This window comes from Anopheles coustani, chromosome 2, assembly GCF_943734705.1.
Source record: "Anopheles coustani chromosome 2, idAnoCousDA_361_x.2, whole genome shotgun sequence".
NCBI lineage: Eukaryota > Metazoa > Arthropoda > Insecta > Diptera > Culicidae > Anopheles > Anopheles coustani.
This window is the reverse complement of record NC_071289.1, coordinates 538,686-553,358: the sequence shown is the minus strand read 5'-3', so window position 1 is coordinate 553,358 and position 14,673 is coordinate 538,686. Positions and strand designations below refer to the sequence as shown.

At 57.3% G+C, this 14,673-nt stretch overlaps 1 protein-coding gene across 1 annotated transcript in view; it reads right to left on the bottom strand.

The window, feature by feature from the left end:
* Nucleotides 1–314: 314 nt before the first annotated feature.
* LOC131267255 (cadherin-related tumor suppressor) overlaps nt 315–14,673 on the bottom strand; it is a 40,249-nt gene continuing 25,890 nt past the window's right edge. The window contains exons 7-9 of the mRNA XM_058270081.1: nt 13,472–13,985; nt 3,390–8,817; nt 315–3,312 (exon numbers count right to left, since the gene is read on the bottom strand). Coding sequence (XP_058126064.1) covers nt 315–3,312; nt 3,390–8,817; nt 13,472–13,985 — 8,940 coding nt within the window. The remainder of the gene's footprint in view (nt 3,313–3,389; nt 8,818–13,471; nt 13,986–14,673) is intronic.

The window sequence follows — 14,673 nt, the reverse complement described above, 5'->3', positions numbered from 1 at the left end:
AGTGCGGGTTTTCTTGCGTGTACAGCCTCGTGACCCCTGCCCTCTTGGTTTGGAACCTTGATACAAGGCACTGCCTCAGAAACAAACCGTTTGCTCTAAGGATAAATGCGCGGCAAACACACACACACACAGGTGTCGGTTACGAATAAACTAAAAAGCTCCTAATCTCAGCGCCGTTCCATCGGCCTTGGGCACAGCTTGGGGTGGTGTGGTTGGTTTATTTACAGTGGTTCCCCGATTCGTTTGTCCGGCGATCGCGTTTGTCTATCACTTGTTTTGTACAAAGCTAATTACAATCTGGCTCCCCGTCGACACTAGACGTACTCCTCCGAGGGTTTCGGCTGAACGCCGGTGGGAATGCGCAGCGAGTTCGGCACTCGCCCGTTCACCGTCGGCACGTCGCTCGGCAGCTCGGCGATATCCTTGAACACGCCCATGAGGCTCTCGAAGTTCGGGCCCCAGTTGAGCAGGTAGTCCCAGCCGGTGGCGGATGGGGAGGCCGCTCCACCTCCGTTCGGCTGCCGGCCGTACATTCCCACCATGTGGCTGGACAGGTCGTCGTCGGAGGCGACGAGCGTGCTGAGCGAACCGCGGAACGACGAGTCGAATCCGTCGTACGAAGAGGCGGACGGTGGTAGGTGCCCACTTCCTTTGCCGCCTGATCCGGGCGGGCCGGAAGTGTCGCCGGCCCCGGTCCCGGCGCTCGAGGTGTCGGTGCGTCGGCTGCCCGGGTCGTCGCCTCGCCCCTTCCCGTACTTGCCGGAGTCGCGGGGTCCCGGGTTGGCCGGACCGGTGTCGCCGCCGTTGAGACTGTTGTTGTCGTACTCGATCTCGGAACAGGTGAAGCTGTCGTTGCCGCTCTCGTCGGTGGAGGTCGAGCTGTGCGTGTCGATGTCGGCCGGCGAGTGGTGCATGTGCGAGAGGTGTGGGGCGGGAACGCGGGCCGGGGCCTCGCTGCTGCTCGAGACGGCGTCGAGCGTGGAGACGAGACTGGAGGTGCGCGGTCGGGCGTTCAGCCGCTCGATCTCCTCCGCCGTCAGGCCCATGCCGCCGTGTCCGACCGGCATGGTGACGACCGAGCTGACGGACACGACGTTCGGGGGCTGCGAGGGACCCCCGCCCGGATTCTTGCTGCGCGAGCGCGCGCTGGAGCTCTGGCCGGACAGCTGGCTCATGACGGGGCTGTTGAGGCTGCGCTCGCTGTTGCTGTGGAGTGCGTCCTTGCCGACGCCGCCCGAGCTGGAGGTGGTGGCCAGGAGCGCGGACTGCAGCGGCTTGCCAGAGATGTCGTGCAGCGTGAGGATGCGGGGCTGCTGCGAACTGAGCTCCGAGCTGGGCGACAGGCGGGCCAGCGGCGTGGACTGGTGCTGGCGGGCGTGCGCCGACGCGTTCGAGGGCGGCGGCGGCTGACTAGCTTGGGGCGGCGGGAGGACGCGCGGCGCGTACGGGTTGCCCCCGGCGGCGACGGCGTGGTGCGGCGAGTGGCGGTGCTGTTGTTGCTGCTGCTGCTGGGCCGCCGCCACTGCCGCCGCCGCCGCCGACGTCTGGTGCTTGTGGTGGGTGTAGGCGCTGGCGACGGGTGGCGGGGTGGCCTTGTACTTGCGCACCCCGCCCGCCTCCCGATAGCCCTTGTAATGGTACACGATGTCGATGTCCGAAGGAGCGATCGAGCTGGCGTTCTCGAGATCGTAGTGCTCCGGATACTCGGAGCCGAGGTCCATGGCCGTCGAGTTGGGGTGGTCGTGCGGGGCCGACGAGGTATGGTGCGACTGGCTGGGCGGGGGCAGCGGGGGACTCTTGCTGACCACCTCACGCTCGATGATGTCCGGACGCTGCGGTCGCTGAGGTTCCGTGGATCCGAGGTCCCGCTCTTTGTACTTTTTCGAGATGAGTTCCGGCCCTACGAGGTGGTGGCCACTCACAGCCCTCAGCATGTCCGCACCTCCCTCCCCCGCGTGGTAGCCCACGACGGAGAGGTCGTTGACGTGCAGCGTACGCCCATTGCCGTCGGTGTGCAGTCCGCCGGATGAAACCAGCCCTGAACCGCTCAGCAGCGTCGAACCGCCGCCAGCTCCTCCGCCGCCGCCATTTTGTTTGGAGTGCAGCGCGGTGGAGGAGTGGGTTCCGAGCGCACCGCTTTTCTCCTTGTGCTGGCGCCGACAGCGAACCACCAGGAACGAGATGAAAATGCCGACCAGCAGCATCACGAAGAACACGATCACGAGCGTGATGCCGATGTTGAGCGGGTTGGTGACCTGCGCCGTGCCGAGCACATCCCAGGCGCACCCTTGCAGCACGTTGCCGCGCTGCACCACCGTCCGGAAGATGCTGCCGGAGCCGTTGAACGGCTGCACTTCGCCGTTGATAGTGAAGTTCGCCAGGCAGCCCTGGAAGTGCGCTGGCATCGCGTGAGCCTCGGATTCGCCCACGAAATACTCGCGCCGGACGTTCCCGATGGCCAGCACGGTGAGGTATGGGTCGAGGAAGTCGTGAACACCGGTCGCGTCCAGGTCCGGCACCACCGCTCGCCCATCCACCAGCACCTGCAGCACGCGGTTGTGCGAGTGAAGTGTGACGTTGTGCCAGCGTCCGTCGGCCAGCGACCCGTCGGTTCCGGGCCCTCCGTCCTGCCCGCCGGCCGACACGTTCACGTAGGACGTCTGGTGCGAGGTGTAGGAGAGCTTCCCGTGCCGCAGCTCGACCGCCGTGTAGTGCTTGTGGCTGGTGGCGGCGTAGATCAGCAGGCCGCTTGCTTTGGTCGTCTTGAACAGGATGCTCATGTATTTGGGCGGATCCTCAGCGATCGTGAGGGTGGGTGCCGGCTCGTGCTGGCGCTTCTGGCGTGTCACGTCGTAGCTCCAGATCCAGTTGCGACCGGTGTAGATGTTCTCCAGCAGCTGCATGCGCTTGTGCTTCTCCGTAATCTCGTACTCGATAAACGCACCGTCCTGGAGGGAGTACGCGTCCAGCGAGCCGTAGCAGTCCGGCGATAGGATCGAGCCTCCGCAACGGCACAGGGCCGTGTGCCACCGGTCCATACACTGACCGTACGGGCCGCAGAGTGGCTGGGCCGGGTCTTCCGGCAGCCCCACGCTGCAAGGACCGCCGGAACCGCCCGTGCTTCGCTGGCACGTCGGCTCGATGCCGAACGATTTGATCGGATTGCTGAGGTTGAGGGCGCGGCCATTGATTGACACACTGTGCACACACCCGACCAAATCGTCCGAATGCACCTGGCCCGGACGTTCCAGCACCGGATCGGCGGCCATCAACCCACCTACCAGAAGGTAGTGTTTGTTGAAGTTGAGCGTTCTGAAGCGAAAGCGGAAAAGCGATAGAGGTTACATTTAAATTCTTCGGTGCATGTGCAGCCCCGTTTCCACACTTACCCAGTAGGACCGGTATCGTCCGCGTAGCAGCTGGAATCGCCAGGACGGCAGTCGTCGCAGTAGTCACCATTGTCGGTGCACTTGGACACGCTGAGGGACATGACGCGCCCGTTGCGAGTCGCCGTGATTTTGTGCCATTCACCGTTCGAGATCGAACCCGTCCGCCCGCCGGTAGCAACTGATCCGCCCTGGCCAACGACGAGCGACGTGATGGCGGTGCGGGCACCTCCGTACGAGAACACGGCCCGTCCGTTGACGATCTCCATGGCGACAAAGTCCGACCGGCCCCCGCTCTGTATGCCGTAGTTGTAGATGAGCAGCGCGTCCGGTTTGGTCGTGGCGAAGATCACCGAGATGTCGTTGGTGGCCGCGTCAAGCGCCGGAAACGCCATGTAGGACAGTTCGCGGAACCCAAACGTGGTCTTCTCGCAGTGCCGTCCGTATCGACCGTCGACACAGGCGCACTTGTAGCCCGGCTTCAGACTCACACAGAGTCCCCCGTACAGGCATGGGTTCGGGCGGCACGAGTCCGTCACGGCCTCACACTGGTTCCCACGATACCCCGGTCGACAGAGGCAGAAGAAGGACGACCCGTCGGAGCTCTCGCGGCACGAGCCGCCATTCTTGCACGGTCCGCTCGAGCAGATGTCGCCGCGTTCCAGCTGGCAGTACTTGCCCTCGCGATTCGCCGGGCAGCTGCACTGGAAGTCGTACCCCTGGCGGCGACACTGCGCTCCGGCGTGGCAAGGATTTGGTGAGCACGGATCCTGCCGCTTGTCACAACGGGTTCCTGTGTAGCCATCTGGGCAGGCGCACAGGAAGTCGTGCCGTACGGGAGGTGCGCTGAAGATGAGCGATTGACTGTCGATGATGTGGTTGTCGTCATCCTTGTACACCTTGATCGACGCAGTGCACACGCCTCCGTTGGCGCAAGCATCCGGTGCTCGGCACGGGTCATAGCCGACGATGGTTTGTACGTTCGGTAGCAGCTGGTTGATCGCTTCCTGCTTCTGTCCGATGCGCTTCTCGACGTCCTGCTTCGGGCGGAAGCCTTTGGCCGGCGCATTCCGCACGGCGACGGTCGCGTGCAGAGCCTTGCCAACGTTCAGCAGACCGTACAGGATCAGCTCGTCCGCTGGCTCGAGCGACGACTTCACAATGTCGACAAAGTTGCGGTAGTAGTTCGCCAGGAACGTGGCGCTGCTGACGTTCGTGATGCGAATCGTGATCGAGTTCTCCACCGTGGCGTTGTCAAAGTGCAGAAACTCGACCGACACCGTTGACGTGACGTCGGGGTGTTTGCCATCGTTACCCGACACCATGAACGTCTGCCCGTTGGGAGGAATCTTGCGGCCGAAGGTGGGTCGCAGCTGGCAGCCATTTGCAATCGTAAACGCCGTCACTGGGTGCTTGTTGACGTCGGATAAGATTTTGCAGCGATAGTCGCCGGTAGTGTCCGGATCGTTCGGGTGAACGCTGGCGATGGGTCCATGCAGGGGTCCACCGTTGAACACGTACGACAGCACATGAACCGTACGGGGCGTCGATGGGCTGTCGTTCTGGTCCAGCACGTTCACGGTGATGGTGTGCTGGGTGCGCATCCGTGGCTTCCCGTTGTCTTCCACCTCGACGAGTAGCGTTAGCTGAGCCGTTTGTTCGCGGTCAAGGCTGCGTACCGTCTTCAGTACGCCCGAGTGGCGCTCCAGGGTGAACAACGACTTGTGTCGCCCTCCGACGAGGTAGTACGTGAAGGGTGCACCGTTCGGAGGTAGATCCGGATCGCTGGCAGCGAGTGTCATAACGACCGTGTTCGGCGGTTCGTTCTCTAGCACCGAACCGACCGTATCTTTCGGATCGAACGTGGGCCCATTGTCGTTGATATCGGAGAGAGTTATCTTCACCGTAGTTGTGCCGGTCTGTGGAGGTGTTCCGGTGTCTATGGCTCCCAACAGCAGTTTGTGCAAAGGGGCCTTCTCCCGGTCGAGCGGACGGGCTGTTTCGATCTGACCCGACTGTGGGTCTATCTTGAACGAATGGTCGTTATTCCCACCGATGATGGAGTACGTGAATTGGTTGTTCTGCGGACGCACGTCCTTGTCCACAGCCTTTACCGCGAGCACCTTCGTACCGACCGGGTCGCCCTCGGAGATGGTGGCTTCATACAGGTCGCGCTGGAACTCTGGTGGATCGTTTCCGTCCTGGATGGAGATGATGATCTGCGCCTCGTCCGTGTCGTTACCTCGGATGCCTCCATAGTTCTTCGCCAACACCGTCAGCACCACTCGTGACTGTGTCTCTCGGTCGAGGTTGCGCGACACAACTAACACGCCCGTCCCCGGGTGAATGCTGAAGCCCTTGTCGTTGCTCGAACCGACCAGCAGGTAGTACACCTTGCCATCCTCACCGGAGTCCTTGTCCGTCGCCTCGATTATGCCGACCGTCGCACCCACCTCCGCCGACTCGGACACGTCGAAGTGGAACACCGGCTGGACGAACTTCGGGTAGTACTCGTTGACGCCGGTTACGTGCACGATCACCTTCGTTTCGTTGCGCATCGGCGAGTCGGGGTTGGAGGCGGAGATCGTGAGCGTGTACTGATCCTGCTCCTCGTAGTCGAAGGTGGCATGCGACGTGATGATGCCCGTGGCGGACTCGATGGCGAACAGCTCGCGACCCGTCCCGCCCACGATCGCGTACTGAATGATGGCGTTCTTGGGTGAGTCGCGATCGTGCGCTTGGGCGCGGTAGACGAACGAGTTGGGCGGGGAGTTTTCCGCCACGTACGCATCGTACGTCGACTGGTTGAAGTACGGCGCGTTGTCATTGATGTCGGTCAGCGTGATCGTGATCATGGCGACGGAGCGCTTCGGCTTGTAGCCCAGATCCTCGGCCGTGATGTTGAGCTGATACATCTGCACCAGATCGAAGTCCAGCGGCTGCCGGATGATGACTGCGCCACTGATGGCGTCCACCGAGAAATCGTTCCGATCGTTGCCGGCAAGCAGTGAATAGCGCACCATCCCGTTCGGGCCGTCGTCGTTGTCCGGTGCGCTCACGGTGAGGATCGTCGAGCCGATGGGTTCGTTCTCCGGCACAATCACCTGGTACGAGGGACTTTGGAAGACGGGAGCAAACTTGTTAGCCCCTGTCACGATGATCGTCACCTCAACCTCGTCTTGCTGCGGTGGAACACCTCGATCGACAGCGCGAACCTTGAGCGCGTAAACCGTGCCGGGAACGGCCACATCGGTCAGGACGTGACTCACCACGACCCATCCGTCGAGCTTGCTCACGGCGAACTGAGCCGATCCGTTGCCTCCCGTGACCAGGTACTCGATCTCCGCGTTCACACCAAAGTCCAGCTCGTCCTTCGCGACCAGCTGCACGATCCGCTGGCCCACGTCGGCTCCCTCGGGCGCGGGCGCCATGTAGGTGCGCTGCGCAAACACCGGCGGGTTGTTGTTGGCGTCCACCACGTTGATATTGACCACGCATTCGGTGTACATGGGTGGCTTGCCGTTGTCGGTGGCCAGCACCGTCAGCGTGAAGCTGTTCTCCGGCGACGCCTCGAGCTGCGTGTGCTTGTAGTTGATCTTGCGCTTGCTGAAGATCTCGCCCGTTGCCGGATCGATCGTGAAGAGGTCGCTCGGCTGCTGCAGCGCGTACGAGATGACCGAGTTCGGGCCCTGCTTGTCCCGGTCGGTCGCGATCACCTGCCCCACGAACGTGACCGGCTTCTGGAGCTCGCGAAAGTTGAAGCTGTAGTAGCTGTGCTCGAACTCGGGCGCATTGTCGTTCTGGTCCTGGATGGTGATGGTGAGTGGTGTCTCCGCACGCCACGCCCCGTCCACCGCGGCCACCTTGAGGATGTACTCGTCCTGCTGCTCGCGATCGAGATGGCCCGCCACGGTCACGTTGCCGGTGGTGGAGTCGATCGAGAACTTGCTGCCGACGTTCTCGGTGAAGATGTAGGTTGCGTTCGCGTTCACACCGACGTCCGAGTCGGACGAGGTGATCTTGATCACAAACTGCCCGATCTCGGCGTTCTCCGTCACGTTCACCGAGAAGAGGCGCGTGAACTTGGGCGGGTTGTCGTTCTTGTCCGCCACGTTCACCAGCACGGTCGCGCTTCCGGTCAGCTGTGGCATGCCCTGATCGACCGCCTCCACCAGCAGCGTGTACTGTGCGATGTCCTCCCGGTCGAGGCGCGTGGTCGTGTAAATTTCGCCCGTATCGGCGTTGATCTCGAAAGCCTCGAAGTCGTCCCGCAGCCGGTAGGTGATCTGTCCGTTCTCCTCCGAGTCGGCGTCGCTCGCGGACACTTTGGTGACGAGCTGCGACGGTGATTCCTCCTCCAGCACCTCCGCCACGTACACCGGTCGCTCCATGATGGGTGGATTGTCGTTCGCGTCCGTCACGTTCACAACCAGCTGCACGACGCTGCGCAGGCTCGGCCGGTCGGAGTCGGCAGCTTCGATCCACACCTCGTACTGCTGCTGGCGCTCGTAGTCCAGGCCTCCCCGGTTCACCGCAACCTCGCCCGTGCTCGGATCGATGCGTAGTGCATCGCCGATGTTGCCGCCGGCGATCGCATATCGAATCGCACCGACCGAACCCTTCTTGGGCGAGGTGGCCGCCAGCTTGGTGACCACTTTCCCATCCGCCAGGTCCTCGGACAACACGAACTGCGTCTCGGCAGTGTAGGAGAACACGGGGAAGAGGTGGGCTGACTTGAGCGACACCGCCAACTCGCAGCTGGCCGTGCGAGGCTCGTAGCCATGGTCGCGGGCCACGATCGTCAGCCGAAAGATGCGCTCAGCGTGGGCGCCGGAAGTGGTGGCCGAGGGCGATGACAGCTCGGTGGTCGCCTCGATCACTCCCGTGTGCTCGTTAATGCGAAACTTGGCCGCGTCTGTGCCGACGATCGAGTAGAGGATGCGCGCGTTCTGTCCCTCGTCCCGGTCGACCGCCTTCGCGCCGAACACGAACTGGCCCGGCTTGATCCGGTCGGGCACGTTAACGTGGAACGAGGGCGCACTGAAGGCTGGACTGTTGTCGTTCGCGTCCTGCACCCCGATCGTCACGTTGACGGCCGTCGCCCGCGGTTCCGTCGTCGAGCTGTCCTGCGCCATCAGCGTGAATTGGTACACCGGCACGTCCTCACGATCGAGCACGGTCCCGGTGCGGATCTCTCCCGTCGTGGAATCCAGCCGGAAGCGCTCGGAATGCTCACCGACCAGCGTGTAGCGGAGCTTCGCGTTCAAACCCGCGTCCTTGTCGGAGGCCCGCGGCCACAGGACGCTCGTTCCGATCGGGAGATTCTCCGCGATCGTCGTCGCGTACGATTGCCGCTCGAACTCTGGGCTGTGGTCGTTGATGTCCTGCACCATTACACGCACCGTTCCGGTTCCCGTTAACGGCGGCGACCCTAGTAAGCGAAAAACACAATAAAAAAAGCCCATCAAAGATTTGCTCTGATATACGAAACAAAAACTATACCAACTAACTGAAGATGACCTATGCGTTTATAGCAGATATGCGAGGACGATAGATATGCAGCGCATACACGACATGCCACAAGCTAGAGCGTAATGCTTTCGTACGAGCGGGCAAACTGTCGAAAAAAGAAGAGGTAATTGGTGTGCACGGAAGATCACACGCGTACGATCATGGCGGCCCAATCAAATGAAGCAGAACCGTGCAGCTTTTCTTCTGCATTCCCTGCAGGGTGCAGAGTTTCCAGTTTTCCCCCTTCTTATACCCTACCAATGTAGCTCCCCGATCACGAGACGTAAACCCTTAACTGCCCAATTGGGCATTGCACAAACAAGGTATTGCAATATTTTGAAGAAATTAAATTGTATCCTCTTCTTTTATGAGACTTTTGCATTCTTATTGAACATGGAAAATGGCTTGGTCATTTAGAAAAACTATATTGTGTAGAATTCGAAAGTTTACACAAGCACTGCCATTGCCTTTACCTACTCACGCAAGGGTTGGGTTACGAAAATACTTCGCACAAACCATGCGAGCACGCCAACTGGCTAACCCCCGGCCATTTATCCATCTAGATCCTCGTTCTATGGCAAATGGCAGCATATGATAGGCGGTATCCAAACATGGTATCCCCCGCGAACTCAGCTAATGCTGCAGGAAAAAAAAAACCGCGCGAAGGTGCGGAATAGGAAGAAGCGTAAACGGAAGAACCGAATCAAAGCAGAGGCGGGCAAACGGTGACCTCTTTCTCCACCTCATCTTGTCGCCATCAAGTGGCCCTGGCTCTGCGCGCATCGTTATTGCCATTCCGCGCCAGGTTGAGGGCGAGAAATGATCGAGATTCCTCGGCTGCGGCCAGCATTCATACGGTAGTGACCGCTCGACGACGAATACGACGCCGTGGATAACGGAAGGATTTTCTAGTGCTAGGCACTCGAACTCGATCTCGAGCTGCTGAAGATATTTTTTTCCTTGCGGTCGTAAGAAGACGCAAGGTTGGCTGGCTGGCTGGTTGGTTGAACTCCGGATCAGATTTATTTATTGATCCGATGCCCGGCACATCTGTTGTGTTGTGTATGTGTTCGCATTTATGGTACCATAATTGCGGCATTGCGACGCCACGCTCGTTAGTGAACATCTGAAAAGCGCCGTTTCAAATTGTTTCTCCGTGTGTTTGTAGGCGTTTTTGTTGCTGTTGTTGGTTGTTAAATTCTACATTCTCCATCGAATCCGCGGTTCGTAACGGTGCAGAAACGATCTTTGTTACTTTTGCCACCTTTCGTGTGATGTCGAACGTTACTGAATTGGGGAATTTGTAGTAAGTAATTCTTTTCCTTCTCAGCGAAGGAAATTCATAGTGTAAGTGTCGTGGAAATTGTTAACGTTTGAAATCTCTTCTTTGAGATGATCCCAGTTTGGGCAGCGAAACTTAATGGACGAGAGTTTGTGTTTAGCTGATTGTTCAACACCCGGACGATCAAAGCACAAAGTAGTATGCAAAGTGAACAAGAGGAACTTTCATTTGCGGGGCTGATCAAATCAGTACTTCCGAAAGCACACACAGCAGGGATGGCGAGCGGGAGAGGGAGAAAGGAGAGGATGAAGTGTGCTATGCCATCGTACGGTGGTTCCGATTATCTTAATCTTTCGCTTCATTCTCACCCGTCAATGGCTCCGGGATTCGAGGAGTAGGTGAGAACTGGCCGGATCGAGCGAATTTAATGTCATGTGTAATCCCCGTTTCGTGTTGCAACACGCTGCTCGTCCTGAGCGCCGCCGTCATTAGTTGGTTCGGGATTGGGGGGGGGGGGAGAGACCAAGGGACAAGCAAGAAGAAAAATCTCCGAAGACGAAGCGGCCACGGAAAGGCACACACATGGCTTTTGATTAAGGTGAAAGATGGCGTCGGCAAGGCGTGGGGAAGAACGTGGAATAACGAGCAAGCCGGAGAAGGAGAAAACGGACGACGACGATAGTCAAAAGCCACCCTAAAGCACTCGGGCCAGCATTCGTGTCTGTGGCAGAACGAGAAGCGTTTGGAACAAATTTTAAGCTTTATGCAGATGAAGTATTTATAGCCCGAGGTAATAAAATGTTTCCAGTTATATACATATAACTGCTGTGACATGGGTCATGGCTCGCAAAGGGGTGGTGTGTGGTTCATCGCGCTTTCCCGGCTCGATTCCCTGGCGGTTTTCTGTTGCGTGTGCATGCGTAATATCTGGCCGGGTACCTGCACTGGTGTGCGTTCGCGCCGTTTTCCAAGAACTCCTGTTCTACCCTTTCGGCATGTTTCTTGCTCCCTCTCTCTCTCACTCAATCTGTTTCTCGAAGAAACGCAAAAGGGAGGGTACGAGAGAAGGGGAAACAAGTGCTTCAGCACACACACCAAATTGGCCAATAGGGGTGCTTTTTCTGGGATTCCCTGCGTGGCTCTCGTTGCAGTCATCTCCAGAGGCTGTAAAAGAAAAGTGGAAGGGGAACAGGGGAAGTGCATGGGGCGGTCGGTGAAGAACCTACGGTGGAGCGAATGCTTCAAGACCCGAGGGCACCATCGAGAGCAGGAACCAGAATTCCCGTCAGTTGCCAACGAGAACTCGCCAGTTGCCGCTGAAAGAATGTCCTACGAATGATCCTCTTCGATATTGGCTGTCAAAATTCGGAACACTCGTAACGCCACTCGGCCGCTCGGCCATTGCACGGTAAGCAGGTAGAAAACATAAATCGCACAGTGGTAATTATGCTGCCAACCGGTGGCGCACGATTGTTTCAATTGCAGCACGCCACAACCAAAGGGCCGTAGGACCTTTCCGGGTCGGATTCACCGACATTATCGATCGCTGCCTTGTACCAGTTGCAGGCTAAATAAACAAAAGAAAATATTTCTTCAGCCTCCTACCAGCTCCCCTATCCACTCCGCCCCGCTCGCTACATCACAGCATCACTGGATAATACTTTTCTTTTTCTCCCTCTCTCATACACACACACAAACAGACTGTGGCAACAATTGAAGAAACAAAAAACGAATTATGGGAAATTGAGTGAATATTTATTAAGGCAGTTTATCAGCCCCGGGGTGTCCCTTGACGTCACGATCTCACGAAGAATCAATACGGTACCTCTTCGGTCCCGATGTTCCCAACTCCTCGATGTTCGTCCATCTCTTACCTTTCGGTTCCCTCTAATATGAGTCTTGAGAGGATATCATCTGTACGAAAAACGGACCGAGAGTCTGTATATTTCGAACAACCTATCGCTCGGGAATTTCAATATTAGTCGGTGAAGGTAGTAAAAGCAAGTCTGTGAGTGATCCGATTTTCCACTATTGTGGCCAAATATGTGTTTCAACCTTTCGATTTCGTTACATAAACGACGAAGGAAAGCCCAATGATGCCACCAAACGAATACTTGTGTTTGCTTTTGTGTAAAAAAAAGCAATCGGCAATGGCCGCCAGTTCAAGCGCACGTTTTGAACACTAATATTTATTTATCGTAGCATCCAGAAAATTAGCGAGCATTTTCCTCGAGGGACGTTCCTGGTGAATCAACGAATTCTGGAACACCACGGTAACTGGCCTTTTATTACGACCTGGCACGGAAAATTAAAAACCATCGAAGAGACTTGCAGCACGCCCCGCGGGGAAGTCGTGGAGGAAGCTGAAAACGTTTTTAACCGACCATTGACTTTGGAATGTCGGAAATAATCGATCGTTTCTCGAAAAACCGATACCCCAACCATATGCTTCCTCTTGCAGTTGGGGAAATGAAGCGAGAAGACGAGGAACTAATATCTGGTACCGTCGATCAATAGAAGCATGCAATAGACCTTCAAAACTGTCATACCTTCCCTTTTCGCAGGAGTCCTGCTGGCTCCGAAGCGGCGAAAACCAAGTGAAGGGAGAGGGCGGAATAAGAATAGTGAACTCACGAATTGGCTTATTGCATCCGCCGCTTTCGGGGGATGGCGGCGACCATGCGGACAAATAATGGATTCGCTTATCAAACATCTACTTTTTCCGCGATCGACCCGGTGATAATCGCCGGGGAGTCCACACGTATTTGCCACGACGGCATGGAACAACCTCCTCCGCCAGCTCTTCCGGCACGCAATTCGTGAGGGAAATCGCGCAGGTTGCCCGCTGCTTGCCACGGTCCGATACCGCAGCGAAGCTTTGTTTTAAGGTGTTCAAATTTCAACTATGACCCCGTCGAAAGGATCCAGCATCCGGCTGTTGTAAATCAAACAATCTCGCAACAAGGCAGACCTTGTTGGGACCGCTGGAGAAAGGCGACTGGCGCACCGGTATCCGAACCGGCGATCTATCATAGTTCCTTTGCGTGCACGAGACACCAACAACAGCTACATAGAACATAGCCGTTGTTGTTGATGCTGTTGTTTGTCTTGGCGGCATGTTTTGCCATATTCACCGAAAGAAAACTGAATCTTATTGCCTCTGGACAGCGGCTCTTATGAAAGGGTTTCGGTCTCTTGCGCCGTTGGGAAGATTCTCGGGAGGGTAAAGAACCGTAGAGAGGTCGCGTCAGGCGCGTTCTCCAGTGGTGTGGGAAAGGCAATGCCTACTTACCGGTATCCATGGCGACGAGCGTCAGGATGTACTCCTCCTGCAGCTCGCGATCGAGCGCCCGGAGTAGCGAAATCTCACCCGTCGACGCGTTGATCTTGAAGAAGTCTGTGTCGCCCTCCTTGAGGAAGTATCGCACCTGCGAGTTGAAGGGTGGCGTGTCCGCGTCGTACGCCCGCACCGTAATGACGTAGCCGTCGTTCGGCGGGATGACGTTCTCCATGACGTAGGCGAGGTACGGCGAATCGAGGAAGGTCGGCGGATTGTCGTTGATGTCGGTGATGGTGATCGAGAGGCGGGCGGTGTCGAAGCGCACCTCGCCGTGCTCGGTGTCGCCGGCGCAGTCTTCCGCCCGCACCGTGATGGCGTACAGCGATTTGCGCTCGTAGTTGAGGTTCTTTGCCACCCGCACCACCCCGCTGTCCTCACTGATCGTGAAGTCGCGGTTGTCGTCGCCGGCCGCTATCGAGAAGCGCACTCGTCCATTAGCGCCTTCGTCCACGTCGGTCGCGGAAACCTGAAGATATAAAGCGAGAGAGAGAAATAGAGAAGGCGAAACAAGCACGAGTGAGACGAGTAAATAGAAGCAAAATGGAAATCGTGGCCCGCTGAAGAAAGGCGATTATAGCGGCGGCAAAGGGTTCTAGCGTAAACATATTAAGGAAGTTCATTAGTTGACTTCTTCGCGAATGGGGCGCCTCCGCGCCCGTCCCCGTGGTGGTGAGACACAACACAAGAGGCGTAAAGCATTAATAATTTATTCACCGCAGATAACCGCCACGTCGCCAGGGCAGTGCGTACGTTGTCAACATGTGGACCGAACTCTTCGTATGTTTAACCCTTGAAGGGGGAAGGGTGAACTAGGGACGCTTCTTCTGGACACATGTTATCGTTCTGTGTCTCATCAGCGGCGAAGAGCAACAGTTCGTACCTACATTTTGTGTGTAAATCGATGAGCTAGGGTTGAGTCTTTTCATGATCGCAAGATTCGTTTGATAAGAATATGATATTTTCAAAGTTGGATGCTGTAGTTTGATCTGTTTTCAGAAGGAAACGGAAAAGAAACGTTCAAGCGAAGGTAACAATTAAAATTATTAAATAATTAAAACGTTTCAATGGAGTCATCATGACCCATGGAATGATTTTTATATGAATCTGAGGGTTAACCGACAGTCTTTTGGTACGCATCGGTTCAGAGAAAGTGG